The following is a 24,666-nucleotide window of genomic DNA, read 5'->3' as shown; positions in this document are numbered from 1 at the left end:
CATTAAATAAATCATATTTTATGAAGATATAAATTTAAATAAGATATTAAAATTTTATGAAATGATTACTATTTAATTACAAATGTGATGGATTTAAAATATAATATGCATTTTAGTTCGAATCAAAAATGAACCGTGTATCATATTCAAGTATTTAGGTAGGATCATATTATGAAAACTTATATGAGACCGAATCTGAGCGGGTATAGGTGTGCACATATCGGGTATCATATATTATATGGGCTTAATTTTTCAGTCAAATTTGGATCATTTTCAAAACGGATACGAGACATGTATCATATTTTCGAGCCGGATATAAGCCGAGACACCGTATAGTTCGTATCGATTTACAGCCCTATGTAAATATGTATCTTAAAAACATTTATGTTGTGTTTAGTTTGGGTGAACGAATTTGGATGGAATACAATGAAATTTGAACTATGCATGTTTTCAAATATCATTCTTTTCTCAGTTCCATCCCTTATACCATATACCAGGGATCACACTTACAATTTGAGAAGGAATGCTTCATTCACTGTTACACTTAATTTCTTTTCAAATCTAATCATAAAAAATATTGCACCCACTCAATTTTTTTTAAAACTTCCCTCCAACCTCTATCATCTTTATTTATTTTTTGTCATTCCATTCTCCCCAACCAAACATAACATTAGGTTGTGTCCACTTGAATGGAATGAAATTAGTAATTATGAAGAAATTTTATGGAGAAAGAATTAAATATGAGAATGACTAAATATGAGTAATTACAAATTTTTATGATGAATATGAAAAACATATGAAAAAATGGAATGGATATTCCTTCTAAAACATGGGATTAGATTTATTAATCAAATAGTTTGGAATAGATTATAGAATGATCGAAGGAATTAACATTATAATCAGTTCTCCCATCAACCCAATTTAGAGTATGAATTTCATTTATACTCCCGTGTCATTGAATTCCATCCAGGTGAATACAACCATATATGGTCAAGGGAATCTGAATAAAAAGAAAAACTGTGATATAATCACTGTAGGAAGAAGATCATGTAACACTAAAACAATGAAAACAATGAGATTGTACAGAGGTTTGAATATCTGATTCTAACCGGCATGTTTTTTAGAAGGAATACTCCATTCTCCTCTTCCTTCAATTTTCATACGATCTACGGTTTTAACCCCCATATATTTTTTTTGAAGAAATACTGCATTCTCCTCTTCTTTCAATATTCCTATAATTTTTCTCATAAAAAATTTAAACTCCAAATCTATTCACTATGTTCTCAAACATTCTTATTTCTCCATTTAATTTGTTTATATTTTTTCATTCAAGCATTCTTATTTCTCCATATAATTTGTTTATAAATTTTCATCTCATTCCATTCTCCCCGCGTGAACACAACCTTAAGAATCTAGAATCAACCAGATAAGTCTGTTATTTAACATAAATAATAAGCGAATTATACTTTTATATCTGCCGGAGCAGAAGCTTCTAAGATTGCATTACAACTTAGTTATAAGAATGACAGAGCGAATGTGTTTTGATTAGGATTATGTGAAGTTGAAAGTTTGAAGAACACATTACAAGTATGGACTTGCACATTTAAACCTAAACATCACAACATAAGCAAAACATAGTCATTACTCATCATGAGAAGTTCGATCTTTGGAACATTGTATCATCAGTAATCTTGTGCACGGTTCTCAAGAAATGCATAATCTTTTGCTACTACCCAATACAATAATTCTTTGGTTATTAATTCTTTTCCGCATATTAATAAAGGTGTCCTTCCTGTAACACTTTAATAGAAATAATGTTACAAGTATATGTAATATATATTATTCAAAGCATGTTCAAGTTCAACTTATCTGATTGTCATCCATGGATCATTGTTGATTCCATAATTTGTATTGCTACACCATATAAGTATAGGATTCATCATAAGCAAGAAAGTATATGTAGATATATGTTGAATGTGTTAGAAGCCATATAAATTATCTTAGCTAGTAAAGATGGAACCACCAAAGGCATATAGCGAAATTTTCAAATGTGGCAAGTTTTCAATAAATAAAAATTACACATAGATGCTAACAACAGTCGGCTTTGAACGGTATGGAGGATGGTACACCCGGATAGTATAAAAAGTCTGCAATTTTTTTTAGCAGGATGACAAAAATTGCATCTAAGAATGCTATAAAACTCCATCTATCGTGGAAATGATCTCGATTCAAGTCCTCAAATAGATTCTTTCTATTTAACATACTTGATAACTACAAATCCTTTCGCTCTGCGCCTACTTCATAGAGGAACCTGATATTCTTCAACCTCGTTGCATAAATATGTATAATAGAAGTCTACAAAAATAACTCCTCTGCCTAAACTTGCAAAGAACTCGGAAACATCTTCTACCTCATTTGATTTATTGATGATACCTATCCACTCAAGTAAATAGGCGTGTCTTCTTCAGAACGAATTAAAGTGCTCATGAGCTTCACAGAAGAGGTAACAATATGCCTGTCAGTCTTGGTATTCTCTAAAGCAATGAGATCTAAATATCGTATCACATGATTTATCTATAAAGACTTGTAGGATAAAATACTACATAAAATTCATTTAATATAATTATTATGTATCTTATGATTTTACGAGTGCCCATTAATTGGTAAGAGCTCTAACCTTGGCACAAAATTTGTATTGTTAAATCAATATGATAACACTAGCTTTTTAAGAGAACTCTTGAGGCCAATAGCTTGATACAATTTTAAACATTATGATAAACACACCTCAGAGAGTCACACATTGGTACCAATACACTGTATAATACAATTCGAAAGAAATAAAAATTCAACATATATTTAAATGTGATCATGCTAACCACCATGCTACTTATCCCCTAGTCTCATGAGATCGATATAAACTTCTTTACATTCGAATTAATATTACACGTGCCCAATTCCGATCCTTATACATAACTAGGATCAGCAAAGCTTGTATATAACTATCAAGTCTAAGTATTAGAAAGAGCAACCACCTGTAAGTTTGTGACGAGTTGAACCAAGTTATGTCTGAGTTTCAGAGAGTAAAGATGGAGGGAGTATAAATTTAATTTTTTGTCTTAGGACAAATCCTAATTTATTTTGTTATTTCAGTTTCTGCTAACCGGAAACGGTTTCAATTTTCTCATAAATTAGATCAGGATAATCGCGGTTCGTAATCGCGATATCAAAGTAATCTTTTTATTGGAGATGGAATAAAATTGCTTATAGAAAGATATATAAGAAATTACAATAATATGTAAATGTTACATAAAATAATAACGAAGCATCGTTTCATCCAAATCAACTTACAACAACACAAATTTTCTTAAAACAAAATGACACAAAAATATAAAACCAGAAATCTATCGATAGATACAAAGAGATATACATGCATCCCTCCACCGAAAACCCAAACCCAAATCAACGGTGTAAAGTCATGTTTGTTCTTCCCCACCCACACTCCATCTCTCATTTCTTGATCTCGAAACCCACTGTTCGAAAATGACCCACTACTAGAGACACACATACAAGACAATCACCCCTTTTCATAAATCTCATTTCTACGTTACATATATATACTCACCCACCCTTCTCTTAGATCTTGCTCACAACCCCATCTCAATTTCATTTTGAACAATCACTATATTTGTACCCCATTTCAAAAAACCATCTTTAGTTTGATCTAAGCAACCCCAAGTCACTGGCAAACGAAATCTGGGTATGTTTGTTTTCGATTTAATTTTGTTGATTCGTGTGTTTTTTTTATGGGATTTTGATTTGTATGTGAAGATTTGATTGTGGGGTTTATGGGTTTTGTACTTTTGATCTACTGTTTGATTGTTGATTTCAGAGATTTTAGATTTTTTCATGTTTAAGGTGTTGTTTTTATGTTAAATGTTGTCTTTTTTCTACAAATTATCTTTTAAGTACAGGTGCATTGTGTGTATTATTGGATCATATGTGTAAATCTGTATTGTGCAATGGTTTTGATTAGTAGGGTTTAGAGATCCAAGTGATTGTGGATGTAATAATAATTATGTTGAAAGATATGGATTGATACGATAAGTGGGATAATGAATTTTTAAAATGTGTAGAGTATACTAGAATTTGAGCTAATTTTATCGGTTTTTTTTTATGTACGTAGTACGTACTATTGCCACCAAGTTGATTCAGGTGTTTTGGCTGCTTCTACGTACTCAGCATGCACTGATTCTTTTTTTCGATATATATAATTCTGGATATGCTGCTGCCCTATCACAATTTCTCGATGCACTGAAAGATTCAACTTTTTTGGTTATAAAAATGGAACTTAGGCTGTAATATTTTAAATGTGTGATGGCTTGTATATAGACATAAATGAAAATTTTGTTTTATAATCTCCCTCTTGCTTATATAAATTTAAAAATTGATGATAAAGTGAGAGCGCAAGTACTTGTTATGTGTACGAACCTGTACATGGTTATCGAAGTTGTAGGTTCAGCTTCAATATATGTCTGCTTACTTTACCAAAAGACGTTTACAGATTTACCGAAATATGGTCTTACTATATTTATTAGGTGAGACTTAAGTATGTGAACCTTTTTGTCCGAACTTCGAGCTTTTATTGGTTAGAATAAATGTTAATTTAAAAGGTAATTTTCAATTTCTAAAAATGTAAAAAATAGGTTTGAGTACTATTTTTGGTCCAATTTCTAAGTTGGATAAATCTTGAATTATGATGTATTACCTCTGTACCTTGTTGATCCTTGTTTTCCTGGCTTTTATAGTTTCTTTACATTATGTAGTTTTGATTTTCAGCACTTTTTTGCTTAGCTTCTGCTTTTAACTTTTTGGTTTTAGTTGATCAGTCATACAAGCTCTTGTTTGGATTTCTTTCTTTATTATAAATAAAATTATTTAAATCATCCTTGACAGGATCACTTTACTTTCTCGAAACCCTCAGCTTGAAATTCGTTGACAACTAGAGACACCCATAGAGGCCAATTACCCTTTTGATTTACCTCTCTTTATGTTATATATATTATTTCTCAGATCTTGCCCACAACCCTTATCCAGTTTCTATATTTTAGTACCACTGTATATTAAACCCATTTCATAAACCCAGCTTTGAACCTGTTAATACCCATTTCTGTTCTGAAATCTAATTTGGGTGTGTTTTTTTTAGTGTAATTTGTTGATCCATGTGTTGTTTTTGTTTTTGTTTACGATATATATGAGTATATATAATTATGGGTTCAAAGTTTTTTTTAGTTCTGTTCTACTGTTTGATTGTTTGTTTAAGATCTTTCTAGATCTTTTTATTTTACACTGTTTCTTTTATGTTAAATCCTGTTTCTATGATTTTTGTAAAGTAGATTTTAGTGCACTGTATGAATTCTTGGATCAATTGTCTGAATCTATTGTGTGTAATAGAAATTCATGGTAGTGTTTAAAGGTGTAAGTGTGTAACTAGTTGTGGATCTAATAAAAATAATTTTGAAAGATCCGAATTGATATAGTCCGTAGGATTATTGCCAATTTAAAATGTAAATAGGACTAGAATTTTAGCTAAAATTATCGGTTCCTTTCAATGTACGGAGTACTACCACTAGATGCAGGTGCTTTGGCCGTATCTACATAATTCAGCCTCATATATATTTTTCTTAATTTGGCTTTGTTGCTGTAGTAACTGAGCTTTATCCATATTTTTGACTTGGCTGTACTGCTGTAGTATTCCAACTTTATTGATGCACAATAAATTTCAATGTTATGTTAATCAAGGTAAAATGTTAGATGTAATAATATTAAATGCGGAATGGCTTTTCTAGAAATAGAAATAATGCAACTTTAATACCAGGATTATCGAGTTGCTTATTTAAACCTAAGAATAAATAATGTAAGAGCTTGATCCCCCACTGGCCTGTTAAGATATGTAGAACCTGTCAAACAGATGACATGTGTTTTAAGTACTTCTTTACTTGGTTATTTGTGTTGTAGTTGCAGCTTCCATTTATATATGCTTAGTCTAGCAGAAGATATTTTTTTTACTAAGTCGCTAATAAATAGTTTAAGTTTATCTATAAAGCAAGCTAGTCTATGTAAACAATTTTTAACCAAACTTTAATATTTTAATGGCTCGATTCAGGTTGAATTTAAGGGTGATTTGAACTTTGAACATATATAATAGGTTTCAATTTTTATTTTTTTTTATTAAACACTATGTGATAGGATAAATGGTCCTGTTTTAAGTTAGTGAAAAAATATATATTAATTATGTCTTACCTTTCTTACCTTGTTCCTCAGTACATTCTTGGCCCTTGCTGTAATATTTTCTTACATTATATGCATTTTTTATTTGAAATTCTGCTTAAGCTAAGCCATCTGTTTTTTAATTTTTAGTCTTCGTTGTCAGCTATACAAGCTTAATTTCTTCCCGATCCAAGCTCATCCTTGACTGGATCATAGACAGCAACAAGAGTTTTTGCTATAAAAATAATAAAAATTATAAATTTCTAAGTTCACTTGTAGTTGAACAATTAATATTTATCCGTAGTTTTGCTCCTCTCTAGGTAAGGAGCTGTTACCAAGCTAATTGCATGCCAGGTTGTGCTATTCAGATCTGACATAGGCCAGCCTTTGATATTGCTCCTGATAATTATTGATAATAAAATGTCAATAGTACTTTTTCTTCATGATTGTCTTTCTTTTTGTAGGAGGTCGTGTTTTAAATCCCCATTAATTATGTGGAGATTTAAACCTTTCACGCATAAAGAACAAGCGGGACTTGAAGGACGCATCGTTGACATTGGCAATCTGAAAGTCCACGTCCGTAATGTCATTGCTGAGGGAGGGTTTTCTTGTGTTTACCTAGCTCGAGATGCTATAAATGGTTCTAAACAGTATGCAATAAAGCACATTATTTGCAATGATGAAGAATCCCTTGAGCTGGTGATGAAGGAAATCTCTGTGATGAAATCACTTAAAGGGCACCCAAATGTTGTTACTCTATGTGCACATACCATAATGGACATGGGCCGCACGAAAGAGGCTCTTCTTGTGATGGAGTATTGTGAGAAGTCTCTGGTTAATGTGCTTGAGAGTAGAGGGGCTGGTTACTATGAGGAGAAACAGATACTTGCTATTTTTAGGGATGTGTGTAATGCAGTCTTTGCTATGCATTGCCAGTCCCCGCCTATTGCTCACAGGTAATCAAGAACATTTTAAAGATTTTTAATATTCATTCTTTACAATCATCTTCAGAAGTCTTTTTTGATTCTGGTGCCTTTGGACTTTCTGTTCAAAGCAGTTTGATCTTCTAACAGTTGCTCCTGTTTGGAGTGCATATTTTAGTTAAGTTTGTAGTTTCTATTTAAATTGCATGCGTACTTCTCTTTATTAAGTTGTCCAAAGCTTTTTATCTGCAGTACAAAACTGGAGATATTATCAAAATGTGCCCATCATCTCAGGATGGTATTTTTAACTTAAGCTCTTGCGTGCTACCACTAACCCTCAACTTAACTCTCAATAAATGAAATAACAAACTAGGATCTACTAAAAAATCTTGCCAGTACCTTTTCTCGTTTGATACCAAGTACCTGGGTAGATTATATTGTATTTTTACAGAGCAAGATAAGAGGAAAAAATCCTTATTCATGTGTTTCTAAGCAAAATACTATTATCATCTTAGCCTTTTAATTATTATTTTTACATGTGTTTCTAAAAGGATACTGCCTAGTGAATCAGCTAGCTCGATAATATCATAGCTGTTACCCATGCTTTTTTTTTTTTTGCTATAAAGTTACAGTGGAGCTTGAAACAAGTTTGAATTTTATGGGCCAAAAGAGTTTTGTGTATTTTCAATGCCTCTGTAGCCTTGCTGTTACATTTGTTTGTGCTCTTTCTTCTCTCCTATCCTTGTATGTTAAGATATGCATTCCCCTGATAATTTCTACTTTCTAGGGACTTGAAGGCTGAGAATCTACTACTTGGTTCTGATGGATTATGGAAGTTGTGTGATTTTGGTAGTATATCGACAAATCATAAGCGCTTTGAGAGGGCTGAGGAAATGGGGATAGAAGAAGACAATATCCGAAAACATACAACGCCTGCCTATAGAGCTCCTGAGGTTAAACAAGAAACCTTTATTTTTGTGCAATTGTTTAATACAAAATGCCGTAATCTGACTCTTGTCTCGCTTCTTTTTTTTTTCCCCATTGCTTAGATGTGGGATCTATTCAGGAAGGACCTGATTAACGAGAAAGTCGATATATGGGTGAGTTGTTCACTATACAGTCAAATAATTTGAAGTACAATATTTGGCATAATGTTTGCTGACTGCATTCGTTTTTTTAGGCCCTAGGATGTCTCCTCTTTCGCATATCCTATTTCAAATCTGCATTTGACGGTGAATCAAAATTACAAGTTTTGAATGGCAATTATCGAATTCCAGACCTTCCAAAGTACAGCTCAGAGTTAACAGACTTAATTAGAGATATGCTTCAATCTGCACCGGAGGACAGACCAGACATCACGCAGGCAAGCCTTTGCTTGATAGGCCATTCATCTCCATGAATTTAGGTTAGTTGTAGATCATCCGTGTCCGTGAGCAGCCCTAGGTGCCAAACCTCAGCTGTAACCACTTAGCTTCCAGGATATGTTTTGTCCTTGCTTCTGCTCTTAAAATTGGCAATGGAAAGCATTGTTGAAAATTTTCTTTTGAAAAACTGGAAGCTATGTATGTTTTGCCGTAATAAGTGAAAGGTGAAAAGTATTATTTTTTCATTTCATGTTAGTGCCTAGCAACAAGGATATTGTTTTAAGTATAATAAGGTTCAAACTGACTTTCAAGTGCATCAGAATGATTTTAATTTCTTGCTTTGCATGACTTTTGGCCGTTGATGGACAAGGTTTTCTTTTTTCTTAGGAGAGACGTAGTATTAAGCCTAAGTAGAAACTTAAAGCATGGAACCACATCACTTATTAAATGTGTCCTTATTGTTCCAGTCTAATATATTTTCCTTTCTTTCAATTTCTTTACTAATGCCAGGTTTGGTTCCGAGTTAATGGCCTATTGCCTGATGGGTTACAGAAGTCATTACCAGATAAACCACCAGAGATGAAACAGCATGGTATGAACACCAATCAAGGTGAGCCCACCTCGGCTTCTAGGGTTTAAGGGCCAAGTTTTTCTGGAATCGCCATACTAGAATAAAGATTTACTACATATCCCTGCCAAATTTACTGTCTGAAATGCAGCATAAGATACTGAAAGTTATACTAATCATTTGTGATGCTCAATGTTTGTTGTGAATGTAGAAAACCTTTCGACAACAGTGCATAAGGGTAGCCCAATGCCTCGTAGAAGTCCACCACCTCCTCCAACTACAGAAACACATCAGAAGGCAGGTGCAGGGGGTCCAATGGGTGCTTTCTGGACCACTCAGCATGGCAAGGATTCAGTAGTTACTGATGACAAGATTAAGCCCAAATATGATGAATCTGCCAGCAATATTTCTTTTGGACATGACAAAGGTCATCCTGAGAGACCAGTTCAAAAGGGTTCTTATAACAAACCTACCAGTGGTCCGTCAAATGACTTTGAAATAAACTTTTTTCCAGAGAATTCGGGCCATACAAGTGAAAAATCAACATCATTGAAGTCTGATAATCCACCTGCATTCCAGGGTGATGCATTTAATGCTTTTGTTGCTGAATTTGATAATACTAAGGTAGGCCCTATAAGCGACAGTAAGAAATCAGGAAAGGAAGAGTTACTAGAGGCTGAAATAGAAAGACTGAAGGAACAGCTGAAGCAAGCTAATGTGGAAAAGGCTGAAGTCACTTCAAAGTATGAAAAGTTAACTGCTATATGCAGATCACAGCGGCAAGAGCTCCAGGAACTCAAGCAAGCTCTTGCTTCTAAAACTCCAAATACACACGCTTCTAAAAATCAAACTTCACCTGGTATTCAGAAGTCCTCGACACCACCGGTATAGTCTTCATACTCAACTCTTTTTTTTTTTTCCTGATCCTGATGTCTGTATTTTACTTGAGTTCTCTAAAAGTTATCTGATTGCAGCAGAGGGAAAAGGTTGAAGGAACAGTTTGGGAACTCCAACAAGGATTATTTGACAAGAACTCTGTAAGTCCTGATACCAATTCATGGAAGCCTTTTGTCAGTGACCCCATCCCGCTGACAGCATCAACGGACAGCACTCCCAAGTCAGTCAGAACTAAAAATGGTCAACAGAACAAACAGGATGCGGAGGTTTCGTCAGGTGCAAAGACGTGGGGTTTCGGGACAGAAGGCTTTACAGCAGTCCCTGCTGCGAGCTCTAGTATATCCGGAACTCCAAAGGAACTGAACAGTTCTAAGCGCTTTGGTGACTCGAAAGCTGGAACCAAGTCAACTACCCAACCTGCAGGTTGGGCTGGTTTCTAGTATATTTATGAAATGGCCATATATAGATGTCCTGCTCTAAATATTGCACAAGAAGAGTAAGAAAAGGTTTTCATAGTCCCATTTTGTGTTTGAATTTGTAACATGTTGTCTTTATTGTTCAGCAATAGATGATGATGCCCTTTGGCTTTTGGTATTAACAACTTCTTACAAATATAAACTCCGCATATCCCTACATATTTATCTGGATAAAAAAGTTACCCCGTCATCTTTGATATTTAGTCATTATTATTTAGTATTCGAACATTAGTTTTGTTTTTGATTTCTATAATGTATTCTTGTATAGTGTGAACTTGCACTGAATATGAATTGAACATCAGTGTTTGGTTCTAGCCATCTAGGTTGGCTCAAAAACCATTCTGAGTATGTTCAATTTAGTTTTATGAAACATGTACCCTGAAATGCAATTCCTGACTTTGAGTACCTTTGTTCTGTAATGAAAATAGGTTGTTTTGTAAAATCTTCACATTTCAGATGTACTTAACAGAACACAAGTAGTCAAAAACAAGATGTTCAGAAAATCAAACTAAACATATCTGAATTGACTAATAATTAAGAAAAACTCAGTCAATTGGTGAATGAAATGATTTATGAGTATTTTACTTGCCATGTTAGAAAAACAATGTTACTACAAGTTACTTTGCTGTGTTGAGCTACAAGGGTTTCATTTTGAAAGCTTTTTTTGGTTAATAATAATTTGACTATGGAGTTGTATTAGTTTCAACTTTGGGGGGTTTGGTAGTTATCCAAATTGACCTCAATTATACCCGATATTGAAACGAGTCCAAATATTTTATGTGGTTTGTAAATGTGTTATTCGAACAAATGCATGGACTACACTGCCGCACCACGAAATCTCGGATAAATATGCAGTTTGTTTATACCAGTAATCAGAAGATCGTATTCGTGAGAGAACATTTCATGCATAGCTATACTTAATCCCATGAACACATAAATGAACAATTTGTCCAATACTTAAAATTAAAAACAACTATAGTCATACGGCCTGTTTGGTTGAGAGAAGCAGAAGCTGTTTCCGACTTCTGCTTTTCTTAACCCGTTTGCGTAAAGAAGTAGAAGCACTTTTAAAAAGCTAAGAATGCTAGTTTCTCTCTCACAGCTTCTGCTTCTTTTCCGAACACTTTATTAACTTCTTTACTTTTCATTTTTACTCCACTTCTTTACTGTAAGCAAGAATTCACTTCTTTTAAGTTAACACAAACGGTCCATAGTCTTGGTATCGTTCAATTAATCAAATTTAAAAAAATCGGTGAAAATTTAGTACGATGAATCCTGATCTCTGATAGTCGTATTTTAACTGGCCGATAGCTTAAATGATAGTCCTATCGGGACATAATGAAAGATGGTTTCAATAATTAAACGAGAATACATGAAATGGGTACTCGTATTTGTATATGCATCATCTTCAAAAAATCGTTTAACTGTCTTTTCATAGGAATAGACAATTATAATTTCTTGTTTGTTCGATTCGATCATCAATGTAGATGTCGTATGATTATTTATTGTTAAATTAACACCATTGTTTCAAAAAACTGGCCTACATTTTATGACAGTGGGATGATGCGTATGATTATTTATTGTTAAATTAACACCATTGTTTCAAAAAACTGGTCTATCATTTTATGACAGTGGGATGAATATTCAGCTGCCAGACGTGGACTTATCCTATCAAATTAAAGTAATGACTATAGGCAATTTAATTTTAGCATTGGACTTGCTCTAAACAGACAACGAGACCTCTCCGTTGCTTTGAAATGACCACGAAACCTCTCTATTTTTCATTTTCCACCTCCCTATCATTTATTGCAACCTGTGACGTACTTGAATCATAGCCAACCTTTTGCGACTTTTCTTCGTCTCAACTCTCAAGACACAGAAGAAAGCGATCAGAGCATACCAACATTTTGAAACACCAAGTCATGCCCTCTAGACCCAGCCAACTTTGGTATTGGCCAACACTACCTAATTGTTTGGTAAATACAGGAGAAACTTAATATCTTAAATTTTAAATAATATCACACACTAAATCCATTTCAGCTTTTCCCAAGTTAAAGAGATCCCATGCAACATAGTATATAGGTTTATCAAGTCCTTCCAGCTTACTTAACCATTCAGATAAATGGCCTTGGCCTTAGATTTTTTCATCATCTTACTATTTTATTTTCTAACAATCCTATCAAATGCTCAAAAGCTTAACCAAATCAAGTTGGGTTCTTCTCTTACTGCTGGTGATGACTCTTCTGCATGGACATCATCATCTGGAGACTTTGTCTTCGGTTTTCGTCATCTAGACAATCAGAACCTCTTCTTGCTAGCCATATGGTATGACAAAATCCCAGACAAGACCATTGTTTGGTATGCCAATGGTGCAAGTCCAGCTCCAAAAGGGTCGAAAATCGAGCTTACTTCTGATGGTAAATTCAGTCTCAGTGCCCCAAATGGTCAATCAATATGGAAAGCTGAGAATGTTGCAGATGGTGTTAGTTATGCATCATTGCTTGACACTGGGAATTTTGTTCTTGCCGGTGAAAACTATGACAAATATATGTGGGAGAGTTTTCGGTATCCGTCTGACACTATATTGCCAACTCAAGTACTAGATGTTGGTGGAGTTTTGTCTTCTAGGATGACGAAAAATAATTACTCAAAAGGCCAATTTCAGCTGCGTTTAAGACCAGATGACCACCTTGTACTTAACACAATTTCTTCGCGTATGGAGTTTGTATATGATCCTCCTTACTACAAAAGTGGAACTTCAGATACTAACAATAGTATGAATTCTGGATTTCGGGTTGTGTTTAATGAAACAGGATACATCAAGGTTATTAAGAGGAATGGAGTGACAGTAAATCTTACACTGGGAAACATAGCTTCCACCAAAGACTTTTACCATAAGGCCACACTTGATTTTGATGGAATTTTTACACAATATGCTCATCCAAAGAATCCGAATAACGGGGTTTGGGACAAGGCATGGTTTAGTGTTTGGTACGAGCCTAAAGATATTTGCACAAGTCTGATTGGAGATTTAGGTGATGGGGCTTGTGGATTCAATAGCATTTGTGCAGTAGATGTTGAGGGAAGACCAACTTGTGAGTGCATTCCTGGGTTTTCGCGGGTGGATTCCAGCAATCAGTATAGTGGCTGCAACCAGGAGAAAGTGCAGAAATGTAATCAGGGGTCTAGGCCAGAAGAACTATTTGAAATGCAAGCGATGAACAATGCGTTTTGGCCCTTCTCTGCAAATTATGAAAGCTTTCCTCTGCAAAATGAAGAAGTTTGTAATAGTTCTTGTTTTAATGATTGCAATTGTGTGGTTGCAGTTGTTAAAGAGGGCACCTGTTGGAAGAAGAAACTGCCATTATCACATGGTAGGCTAGACCGAAATACATATGGAAAGGCTCTTGTTAAGATCCCGAAAGTTGATGGATCTGCAGGAAATAAAATTTCTCAGCATCCAAATAGGACTAAGAAGGATCAATCAGCGGTTATTTTAGTGGTGTCAATTCTTTTAGGTGGTTCACTGCTTTTCAATTTCATATTTGTAGCCACCGTTTCTTTAGTAGTTTTCTTTGCATACCGGAGAAGCCAGAGAGTTAACAAAGTTTCAAGTCTTTTAGAGATGAACCTTCGCGTTTTCACATTTCAAGAACTCCAAGAAGCAACTGAAGGATTTCACGAAGAAGTTGGAAAAGGATCTTTTGGCACTGTTTATAAGGGGATCATATCAACATCAACTTCTAAAGCAATAGTTGCAGTGAAAAAATTAGAAAGATTATCCCAAGACGGTGAGAAGGAATTCAAGACAGAGGCAGGAGCAATAGCAAAAACCCATCACAAGAATTTGGTCAGACTTCTTGGATTTTGTGATGAAGGATCAAACAGGCTTCTGGTCTACGAGTTCATGAGTAATGGCACATTGGCTAGTTTCTTGTTTGGTATTTCAAGGCCGGATTGGAATAAGCGCCTACAAATGGCGTATGGGATCGCAAGAGGATTGATGTACTTGCATGAAGAATGCAGCACACAGATCATACATTGCGATATAAAACCCCAAAACATTCTTCTAGATGACACATTCACTACAAAAATTTCAGATTTCGGCCTAGCAAAGCTTCTAGGGAGTGACCAAACTCGGACAAGCACGGTGATCAGAGGAACTAAAGGATATGTTGCACCAGAATGGTTTAGGAATTCACCTGTTACTGCTAAAGTTGATGTTTACAGTTATGGTGTAATGCTCTTGGAGATACTTTGTTGTAGGAGAAATATTGAGATGGAAAGAGACAATGAGGAGGAGGTTATTTTGGTGGATTATGTGTATGATTGTTACAAAGAAAGAGTGCTTGAAAAATTGGTGGTGAATGATGAGGAAGTGTTGAATGATTTGAAGAGATTTGAGAGGCTAGTGATGGTGGGAATTTGGTGCATTCAAGAAGATCATTCTTTAAGGCCTAACATGAAAACTTGAAAAGAGTCACACAAATGCTTGAAGGAGTTGTTGAAGTATCAATCCCTCCATGCCCTTCCCCTTTTAGTTCTATTTGTTAACATGAATATGAATAATTCCACAGGATATACTAGGAGAGAGCATGAGTCGGTTTTCGGATAAAACGGGAACCACAACGGTATGTCCTTCGGTTTTTATGTATAACCGTTATACATGAAGCCCTTCCTAAAGTTTTATATAATGCAAAACGTAAGGTAAGTTATGATGCTTAGGGTCACAGCCTCACAGGATTACATACATAATGCTCCATAGAATGTTCACAGATCACAATCACCTCAGAGGAGAATGATTTCTGGTTGTCTTGGATCTGGTGTGCGTATTTTCATCTAATTTATTAAAAGTAAAATCTTAAACATTAACAATGAAAAAAATTTCAAATTTTATCTTCAGCACCATCCAAATTTACTTAATGGATGACGTCAGCATCCTCCGCTAATTCTCTGCTCCCTCGGTCCCACCAGGCACCCGGTTTTTTTACGTTACTTTGTGACACGTATCTATAAAGTATATTTATATTATACTAGCTTATAGCTCGTGCAATGCACGGGCGGTTAACATATTTGTTATTTTATTATATATATTTTAAAGTTACCTAATTTTATTGTAAAAATAAAATTATGATAGAATAACATGGTTTAATAAATTTTTTGCTTAACAGTTGGATAAATTCTTCATAGTTAAGTCCGTCAAATGGCTAATTCAAAATTAGGTCGAACATATATATTTTAATGAGAATGTTAAAATATATTGTTTTACATGTTATAATTTAAGGTGGCTTATAAACTCAGATATAAACTAACCAATCAACCTTTGATATTTCATTATTAATAATTAATAATATGGTATAAAATATACGCATGAAACCAAATACCTCCCCATCATACTAACCTAAATTTAATGTTTTGGTTTAATTGATAATAAAAAATATACTATAACATGTTATAAATTCAAGAGGTCCGTGGGTCGAATACCAAACGATGACCAACCAAGTGAATTTTTATTTTTGGCTTTAATAGTGTAATAATATATAGTATATGACGGATTTGTAATATTTCTTTTAATATGAGATCATTAGAATATTTAAAAATAATGTTATTAATGTATTTTGGTTGAATAATATCACATGTTATTTATTAATAATTATATTTAATGATATTATATTTTTATATATATGGCACCCGTGTTAATTGTAAAAACTCGGTTTTTTTAGTTAGAAAATCTAAAAAAGATAAAGCGTTTTGATTAAAAAGACAATTACTATGTTGCTCGATATTATTTTAGAAGATTGAGTTTTTTTTATCTAAAAAATATATAAAAGATAATTTATTTTAGTTAAAAAGAATAATTGGTTATATATATAGATAGGTCCGTACTTCGGCCCAAGTACCGACCACCCGACCAATATAATAATACTCCCTTTATTTTTTATTATTTGACTTTTAGACTTTTGGCACACATCTTTACGTATAAATATGTCGCCCATGTCCGTATTAATTGTAAAAGATTAATTTTTTAGTTGGAAAATTTATAAAAACATAATATATTTTAGTTAAAAAAGTAATTACCATGTTTCTCAATGTTATTTTAGAAGATTGAGTTTTTTAGTCAAAAATATAAAAAAGTAATATATTTCAATTAAAAGGATTATCTGGTTATATAGATAGGCCCGTACTATGGCCCAAATTAAAAAGAATAATTGGTTATATAGATAGGCCCAGAATAATTGGTTATATAGATGGGCCCGTATTTTGACCCAAGTACTGACCAAACTTTTAATGTTTGAGTTTTAAAAGGATTATTAATTGGTTATATAGATAGGCCCGTACTTTGGCCCAAATTAAAAAGAATAATTATTTATATAAATAGGCCCAGAATAATTGGTTATATAGATAGGCCCGTATTTTGGCCCAAGTACCGACCGACCAAACTTTTAATGTTTCGGCTTTAATAGTACTAGCTTATAACCCGTGCAAAGCACGGGAACTTTTTAACTATTTATAAAGTTTTTAAATATATTGTAAGTGGTGTGAAAGAATTTAATTTATAAATAATAAATTAAAATTTTCATTTAAATAATATTTGAAATTATGATTTGTTTGTAAGTTAAGTAGGTTACTATAATGGTGACAAAGACAATTTTTTTTTAAGTTCACTTATATTTGATCTATAATATTCCTACTGGAAAGTTAATTTACCAACTAAAAACTCAAAAACACATTTGCATTAAGAATACACTGACTATAGGTTTTCAAATGAAATTTACACAATACACTATCATATGGAGTAATTTACTGACCGATGAGTAAGTTTCTAATTTCATTAAAAATTGGTGCATTGATTGTTCTACTGCTCTACCTGTATTGTTCTAATGTCAGAGATCAATAATTTTGATGTCACACATATTTAATGCACATATCACATGCTAAACTTTACTTACATGGTTCTTGTTGTTGCTTGTTTTGTTCTTGACGTAGTCTGTACTGTTCTCTACGCCGCTTATTACGTTCAATTCTCCGTTTTTCATTCATATTATTTGATTCGTCATGCAAGGCGTTATCAACGGAAAATTGAATAAATCAATATAATTTAGACAAAACAAAAAAAATTATTAAAACCGATGCATAGCAATTTATCAAATAGCAGTAAAAAAAAGAGAGAAGCTAATTACCTTTGTGAGTTCGATGGAGAAGTTTGGGGAATAAAGAACCGTTGCAAACTTTGTCAAGATTGAGGCCAAAAGAAACGCTGGGAGATTTCCAAGTTAAAATCTTTGAAGAAGAAGACGCAAGAATGGGGTTAAGATGAGGTTGATATGAAGTAGTTTATATAGAAGATCTTGACAAATTTTATGTTTCGAAGATTTTGGTTGTAATTTGTTTTTGACTAAAAAAATAAATCATAAACATGCATGCAAGTAGAAGGCATAACATGTCTTGGAATAGGAAAAGGTGTTAAAAATATGTGTTCTGTCTTGGATTAGGAAAAGGTGTTAAAAATATGTGTTCTAGTATAAATGTATTTTATATTAGAATTATTATAATGTGATTTAAATATTTGTCTAAAAATTTCTGGTAGGAAATATTTATTTTGCAATAAAAAAAAATCAAAAACACTTGAAAGACAGAATTTGTTTTGGATTCAGAAAAGGAATTAAAATGCAAGTAGATATCAGTTGCCTTATAGAACAGAATTTAATTTTGTTCTAATCTAATGGTGCTTATTTGTTAAATATACGATCCAACGGATGCTAAGCTTTTAGACCAAAGGACCATGCGACCAAATTATCTCCCTTACGCTTATTATATATAAGTAGGTAATAGTATAGATATATATTTTAAAAAAATTCCTGAAAAAAAGTTTGACATTTAAACTTTTATTAAAAACAAAATTAAAAAATACGTTATGAAACTATATTTTACGAGAGTCTCAAAATGCGTGTAAACATTGTACGCAAACAATCTGGCGGGACAGAGAGAGTATTCTTTTTAGAAACAGTTAATTCTCTATTCTCTTTCATTTTTTCTTCTCCATTACTCCCTCCGTTCAGGTCATTTCTATACAGTTTCTTCTTTGGTATGTCTAATCATTTCTATACATTCCTAAAATAGCAACTTTTAATAATGTGAAACACTATTACACCAACTACTTTCTTCCACTATCTTCATTTTATTATAATATAAACACTATTACACCCACTACTTTCCTCCACTATCACAAATCTATAATTAAATATAAATGGTATCCACCACTTTACCCACTTTTCATCTAACTTTACTCATTTTTTACACTTTTTCATGGTCTCCGTGTCCACACCAAATCTATATAATTCTTAAAGCATGAGTCATTTTTTAAGGCTGGTTTAGTAATTTCACATTCTCTTGGATCAACCCATTAAGCTCCGGATCGACCCAGCATCTTCCTTATTCAAATTAACACTATAATTTCAAATTTCGGATCTTCATGTAACCCGACCCAGATAATGTTGGATCTCATAGTATCTTCCAACCATATGAGAGTTTGAAAAATGCATTAAATTCGGTTCCTCCAATCATGGCACTCATTACTACGTCTGATTGATTTCAAATTCAAACATGATAGTTAATCATAACAAATCCATGCTTAATTATCTTAATCAATCTCTTCCTCCTCCATTATGCTCTCTGCTATTTTTTTAATTTGAAATTTAAAATTCGAAAATCTTATAATCTGCTTGCATCTGTAATCATTTGATCATTTTTTTCACTCTCGATTTGCAGAGTGTTTGGTACTAACCTTTTTTTTTATATTGTAGTGATAACGGTGGTCGTGTTTTTTAGCATGAAGACGGATTCAACATCGTCAACAAATTTTGCAATCCTTTCTATGGTAGGTCATGTTGCAGTATCCAAATCCTCGATTATAATCGTAAAATTTTGTTTCTGCAGGTGCGAAAAGGAAAGGATGTGGTTCAAGTGTTAGAAACAATTTTCAAGAATCAAAAGAAAGCACATGCACCATGTATTTGATGGTTTGTTCGACGACATTCATGGGTTGGTATCAAAGGATTGTGGAAGGAAACCAAATGTTAAAAAAAGTTAGTGTTCTTACTGATTCTATCAAGAATGAACACAAACCCATTTTTAACGCCTTTGATCACGACATCAGTTTAAGAATCCTGGTTTTCAAACTAGAAGAGCGGTATATGCTGTTCTTTTTGGCGTTTTTGAATCTTATGGTTTCTACTGGCTCCACCCGCGTCTTATGGCTTTTCAACCGCGTCTCCGATCTCGGACGGATTCTGAAGCAGCGTTACTTTTCCTGGCTCCAATCTCGAACGGGTTCTGAAGTTTGCTGATTGAACGCTGCAGGTATCGTAATCAATACATGATTTTGTATATAGCGTGTTTGATAATTTGCTACAGAGAAAAGCTGAGAGATATGTCCTCACGATTTCTATTGATTTCAATTTCCAGAAATTTGAAAAAAGATCTAATGAAAACCCGATGAAAGTATACGATCGACCTACACATATGGGATTGTCGCTTAGCATTGGTCTATGTTCTCCTTTTTGTATTCATGTTCCAGTTTTTGAGTTTTTTTTATATTGTATAGATGACATTATAATTTGTAAATTTTTTGTTACATTATTTTTGCATAATTTCTCTTCGTATTGATAGTGATTATGATGCATATATGTTCTCCAGCACTGTATTTATTGAGGCTTTTTTTGTTATTAAGTTTTCCTTGCAGCTGCTGAATGGAGATGCTTCATCCACGCCACTATCAGATGCTCATCGTGTGAAGATTTATATTCACTTTTCCTCAACATCTGCTTTATTGATCTTGAGTTTACTTCTTATCGTGTGTAATTGTTTTTTGACAAGAGCCACGGAGAATGAATATGACGCAATTTCCGTCCAGATACATGAATCTAGCCTGCTATAAATCATATGTAAATAGGAAAAAGTAGTCATAATATAATTGATTTTCAATGATTTTTGCATTTATTATTACAATCCTTCTTTGTATAATATGCAGTGGTTTCTATATTCACTATATTCAATTTTCAAATCTAGATTTTTTGTTATAATTTCAAATTAAAGGAGTCTTTTTTCACTCCACAATTTTAGCTCTTGACAAAATAGTTTTTATATATTAGATTTTTATAGATTTAGATACATGGATCTAGACTGTTATAGCTCATATGCAAATAAGTAAGTCAAACTTTATTTGATTTCCACTGATTTTGACATTAATTACTAAAAGGCTTTTTCATTTAATTTTTGTCGTTTCCATGTTTATTACATTCAATTTTCATATCAAGACTTTTTGTCATAAATTCTAATTAATAGAGTATTTTTTTCACTCCATAATCTTAGCTATTGATAAGAAAGTTTTTATATATTCGATTTTTTAAATTTTTTGGATGCATGTGACCCATATGTAAATAGGGAAAAATAGTCAAATTTTATTTGATTTAATTGATTTTGACCGTTATTATTATAATCCTTTATTGTATAATATATACTGAATTCCAAATTAAATACATTTAATTCCATATCAAGACTTTTGTTATAATTCCTAATCAGTTAAACAATTTTTAACACAACAATTTTAGCTCTTGATAGTGAAGTTTTTATATATTAAATTTTTTATATTTTTCGATACGTGGGCATATGCTATAACTCATAGCAAGTAAGGAAATGTAGTCAAATATATTTTGATTTCCACTTATTTTAGCATTTATTACTACAATATTTTTTCTTATAATTTGTGCGGTTTCTATTTTAACTATATTCAATTTTAAATCGATTTTTTGTTATAATTTCAGATTAATGGAGTATTTTTAACTCCACAATTTGAACTCTTGATAAAGAAGTTTCTATATATTAGACTTTTAAATTTTCAAATACATGAATCTAGCTTGCTAGAACTTATATGAAAATAAGGAAACATAGTCAAAGTTTATTTGATTTTCAATGATTTTAGCATTTATTATTACAATCCATTTTTATATAAAATGTATTGTCTTCCGTATACACTATATTCAATAAGCAAATCAAGAGTTTTGTTATAATCTCAAATTAATGGAGTCCTTTTTCACTCTATAATTTCAGCTTTTGAGAAGGAAGTTTTCATATACAAAATTTTTCAAAAAATCATACCCGTGTGCGTAGCACGGGCCAAAATGCAATGAGCATATTAATATTTAAATAAAAATTTGATAAATGAGCATATTCTAATTTAAATAACTTAACAATAAAATTATTTACATACAGGTTATTATAAATTTTTGTTATTTTATTTAAGATACGCGGCGAGCATAGAAATTTTAATTATATAGTCATTACTATTTTCATGACTTTTATATGTATTTTACAAAAAATTACATAATATATTTTATTAGAGTAGTCATAATATAATTGATTTTCAATGATTTTTGCATTTATTATTACAATCCTTTTTGTTATAATATGCAGTGGTTTCCATATTCACTATATTCAATTTTCAAATCTAATTTTTTTGTTATAATTTCAAATTAAAGAAGTCTTTTTTCACTCCACAATTTTGACTCTTGACAAGATAATTTTTTATATATTGGATACTGTTATAGCTCATATGCAAAAAAGAAAGTCAAACTTTATTTGATTTCCACTGATTTTGACATTAATTACTAAAAGGCTTTTTCATTTAATTTTTGTCGTTTACATGTTCATTATATTCAATTTTGAAATTAAGACTTTTTGTCATAATTTCTAATTAATAGAGTATTTTTTTCACTCCATAATCTTAGCTATTGATAAGAAAGTTTTTATATATTCGATTTTTTAAATTTTTTGGATGCATGGGTTCCATATGTAAATAAGGAAAAAGAATCAAAGTTTATTTGATTTAACTAATTTCGGCCGTTATTATTATAATCCTTTATTGTATAATATATACTGAATTCCAAATTCAATACATTAATCAAGACTTTTGTTATAAATCCTAATCAGGGAACACTTTTTAACACAATAATTTTAGCTCTTGATAGTGAAGTTTTTATATATTAAATTTTTTATATTTTTCGATACGTGGGCATATGCTATAACTCATAGCAAGTAAGGAAATGTAGTCAAATTTATTTTGATTTCCACTTATTTTAGCATTTATTACTACAAATATTTTTTCTTATAATTTGTGTGGTTTCTATTTTAACTATATTCAATTTTAAATCGACTTTTTGTTATAATATCATATTAATGGAGTATTTTTCACTCCACAATTTGAACTCTTGATAAGAAAGTTTCTATATATTAGACTTTTAAATTTTCAGATACATAAATCTAGCTTGCTATAACTTATATGAAAATAAGGAAACATAGTCAAAGTTTATTTGATTTTCAATGATTTTGGCATTTATTATTAATTACAATCCATTTTTATATAAAATGTATTGTCTTCCGTATACAATATATTCAATAAGCAAATCAAAAGTTTTGTTATAATTTCAAATTAATGGAATCCTTTCTCACTCCATAATTTCAGCTCTTGAGAAGAAAGTTTTCATATATAAGATTTTTCAAAAAAATCATACACGTGTGCGTAGCACGGGCCAAAATGCAATGGGCATATTTTTATTTAAATAAAAATGTGATGAATGAGCATATTTTCATTTAAATAACTTAACTATAAAATTATTTACATATAGGTTATTATATTTTTTTTTATTTTATTTAAGATACGTGTCGACGCCGAGAAATTTTAGTTATATAGTCATTACTATTTTCATGACTTTTATATATATTTCAGAAAAAATTACATAGTATATTTTATTATTTTAGCTATATAAATAATGATTTGATAATAGATCCATAAACTTATAAATTCTATTCGAAACATGAAATATTATTATTATATTAAATATTTGGTAATATTAATGATACTAATGAAAAATCTCAGGGTTTTTTTAATCTCTCTCTTTTCTCCTCAGCTTAGTAGGGTCTCAGGGTTTTTTATGTGTAATTATTACCTATGGAAGCCTTTTCTGCATGGGTGGGTATTCCTAGAAGTCTTTTCTGGGAAATCTGTTATAATTCGAACAGTAGCCGCCTTCGGTTGCTGTGCGGGGGTTTTTCTCATGCAAGCCCTGTCATCTCTCCTTGCCTAGGAAATTGAAACCCTAGCACGCGTTTGGCTGCTTCAGAGTATAAATGTGGTCTTCCCCCCATGCAGTTTCATCACCTCTCTTTCTCTTTATCCCTTCTTTTCTCCTCTCCCAGCATGGATATTCACTGGTTCCCTCCCTCCCCTGGCGAAGTGAAAGTGAATGTTCATGGGGCCACTCTTCCTGCCCCAGCTGCTAATGGGAATACTACAGGCATGGGCTCTGTCATTCGTAGAGCCAATGGTGGCATGGCTAGCAGCATTTCTGGGACGATCCCCAACTTGACCCCTGTTGAAAATCAGTTAGCTGCTATCCATATTGGCATGAAGCGAGCTTATGAGGAAGCATGCAAGAAAGTTATCGTCGAAACTGATAACCTCGAGGCTTTTGGAATGCTGAAGTTCCAGCATAATGGCATTTCCACCACAGCTCGCAACATCATCCAGCAGATTAAGATACTGAAGAAGGATAAGGTCTGGAAGTGCAAGATCAGGTATGTCTATCCGAGACGCAACCGAGTGGCCACATACCTAGCCTTGTTGGGGGCTGATCTCTTTGGGCGCCTCTTTCTGTCTTTTGAGCCCCTGGGTAGAGCTGCTGAGCTGATGGATATGGATGTGGGTTTAGGGTTCCATGACCCCAGGTATCAAGAGGTGCAGATGAATGGAGATGAGATGGAACTGTTTGACCAAGCCCTGGATGAAGGATGGGGTGCTCCGAACGGTCCTGGACATGCAGCTCAGTTTATGAACTCAGCAGGTCTTCATGGTATGCAGGTTGGTGTTGCGCAGGGTGAAATGGAGATTCATGACTTGATTTATGAGGATGAGTTGTCAGAGGAAGAAGAAGGTGATGATCCGGTGGTGATGATGGGCTGAAGAATTCTGCAGAATTTCTTGAAGATGGTGGCTGAGCTTCTCAAGTTGTCTCTTCTTTCTCATGGTGTCTAGCTTGAGTATTAAGTTTAGTTTTATGTCTCCCTAGTTTATTTGTGTCCAGTGGATCCTGTTTTAGTATTGCTTTAGGTCTATT

The 24,666-nt window shown here is 32.8% G+C and overlaps 2 protein-coding genes across 3 annotated transcripts; both read left to right on the top strand.

The window, feature by feature from the left end:
- Nucleotides 1-3,337: 3,337 nt before the first annotated feature.
- On the top strand, nucleotides 3,338-10,692 carry LOC108202959 (uncharacterized). 2 transcript variants are annotated; one of them, XM_017371603.2, is made up of 8 exons: nucleotides 3,338-3,757; nucleotides 6,732-7,223; nucleotides 7,978-8,143; nucleotides 8,240-8,290; nucleotides 8,371-8,553; nucleotides 9,065-9,164; nucleotides 9,334-10,007; nucleotides 10,097-10,692. In XM_017371603.2, exons 2-8 carry the CDS (start codon nucleotides 6,760-6,762, stop codon nucleotides 10,457-10,459), a joined length of 2,001 nt encoding a protein of 666 aa, XP_017227092.1. In that variant the 5' UTR covers nucleotides 3,338-3,757; nucleotides 6,732-6,759; the 3' UTR covers nucleotides 10,460-10,692. The 2 variants fall into 2 exon arrangements, with proteins under 2 accessions (XP_017227092.1, XP_017227093.1); XM_017371604.2 differs by having other exon boundaries at nucleotides 3,440-3,757; nucleotides 10,100-10,692.
- A 1,850-nt stretch (nucleotides 10,693-12,542) lies between these two features.
- LOC108201945 (G-type lectin S-receptor-like serine/threonine-protein kinase LECRK3) lies at nucleotides 12,543-15,200 on the top strand. Its single transcript, XM_064084126.1, has one exon. The coding sequence runs from the start codon at nucleotides 12,618-12,620 to the stop codon at nucleotides 14,967-14,969; it is 2,352 nt and encodes a 783-aa protein (XP_063940196.1). The 5' UTR covers nucleotides 12,543-12,617; the 3' UTR covers nucleotides 14,970-15,200.
- Nucleotides 15,201-24,666: the final 9,466 nt, after the last annotated feature.

The sequence above is a fragment of the Daucus carota genome, chromosome 9, assembly GCF_001625215.2.
Source record: "Daucus carota subsp. sativus chromosome 9, DH1 v3.0, whole genome shotgun sequence".
Lineage (NCBI taxonomy): Eukaryota > Viridiplantae > Streptophyta > Magnoliopsida > Apiales > Apiaceae > Daucus > Daucus carota.
Note: the sequence above shows the minus strand (reverse complement) of the source record. Positions and strands in the feature narration are given on the sequence as shown.

Excerpts from the sequence above, each read along its gene's own strand:
- LOC108202959 (XM_017371603.2), top strand. The coding sequence starts at position 6,760 with ATGTGGAGATTTAAACCTTTCACGCATAAAGAACAAGCGGGACTTGAA. Across the intron at positions 8,554-9,064 it reads ACAGACCAGACATCACGCAG|GTTTGGTTCCGAGTTAATGG; the intron begins GCAAGCCTTTGC and ends TACTAATGCCAG. Across the intron at positions 9,165-9,333 it reads TGGTATGAACACCAATCAAG|AAAACCTTTCGACAACAGTG; the intron begins GTGAGCCCACCT and ends TTGTGAATGTAG.
- LOC108201945 (XM_064084126.1), top strand. The coding sequence starts at position 12,618 with ATGGCCTTGGCCTTAGATTTTTTCATCATCTTACTATTTTATTTTCTA.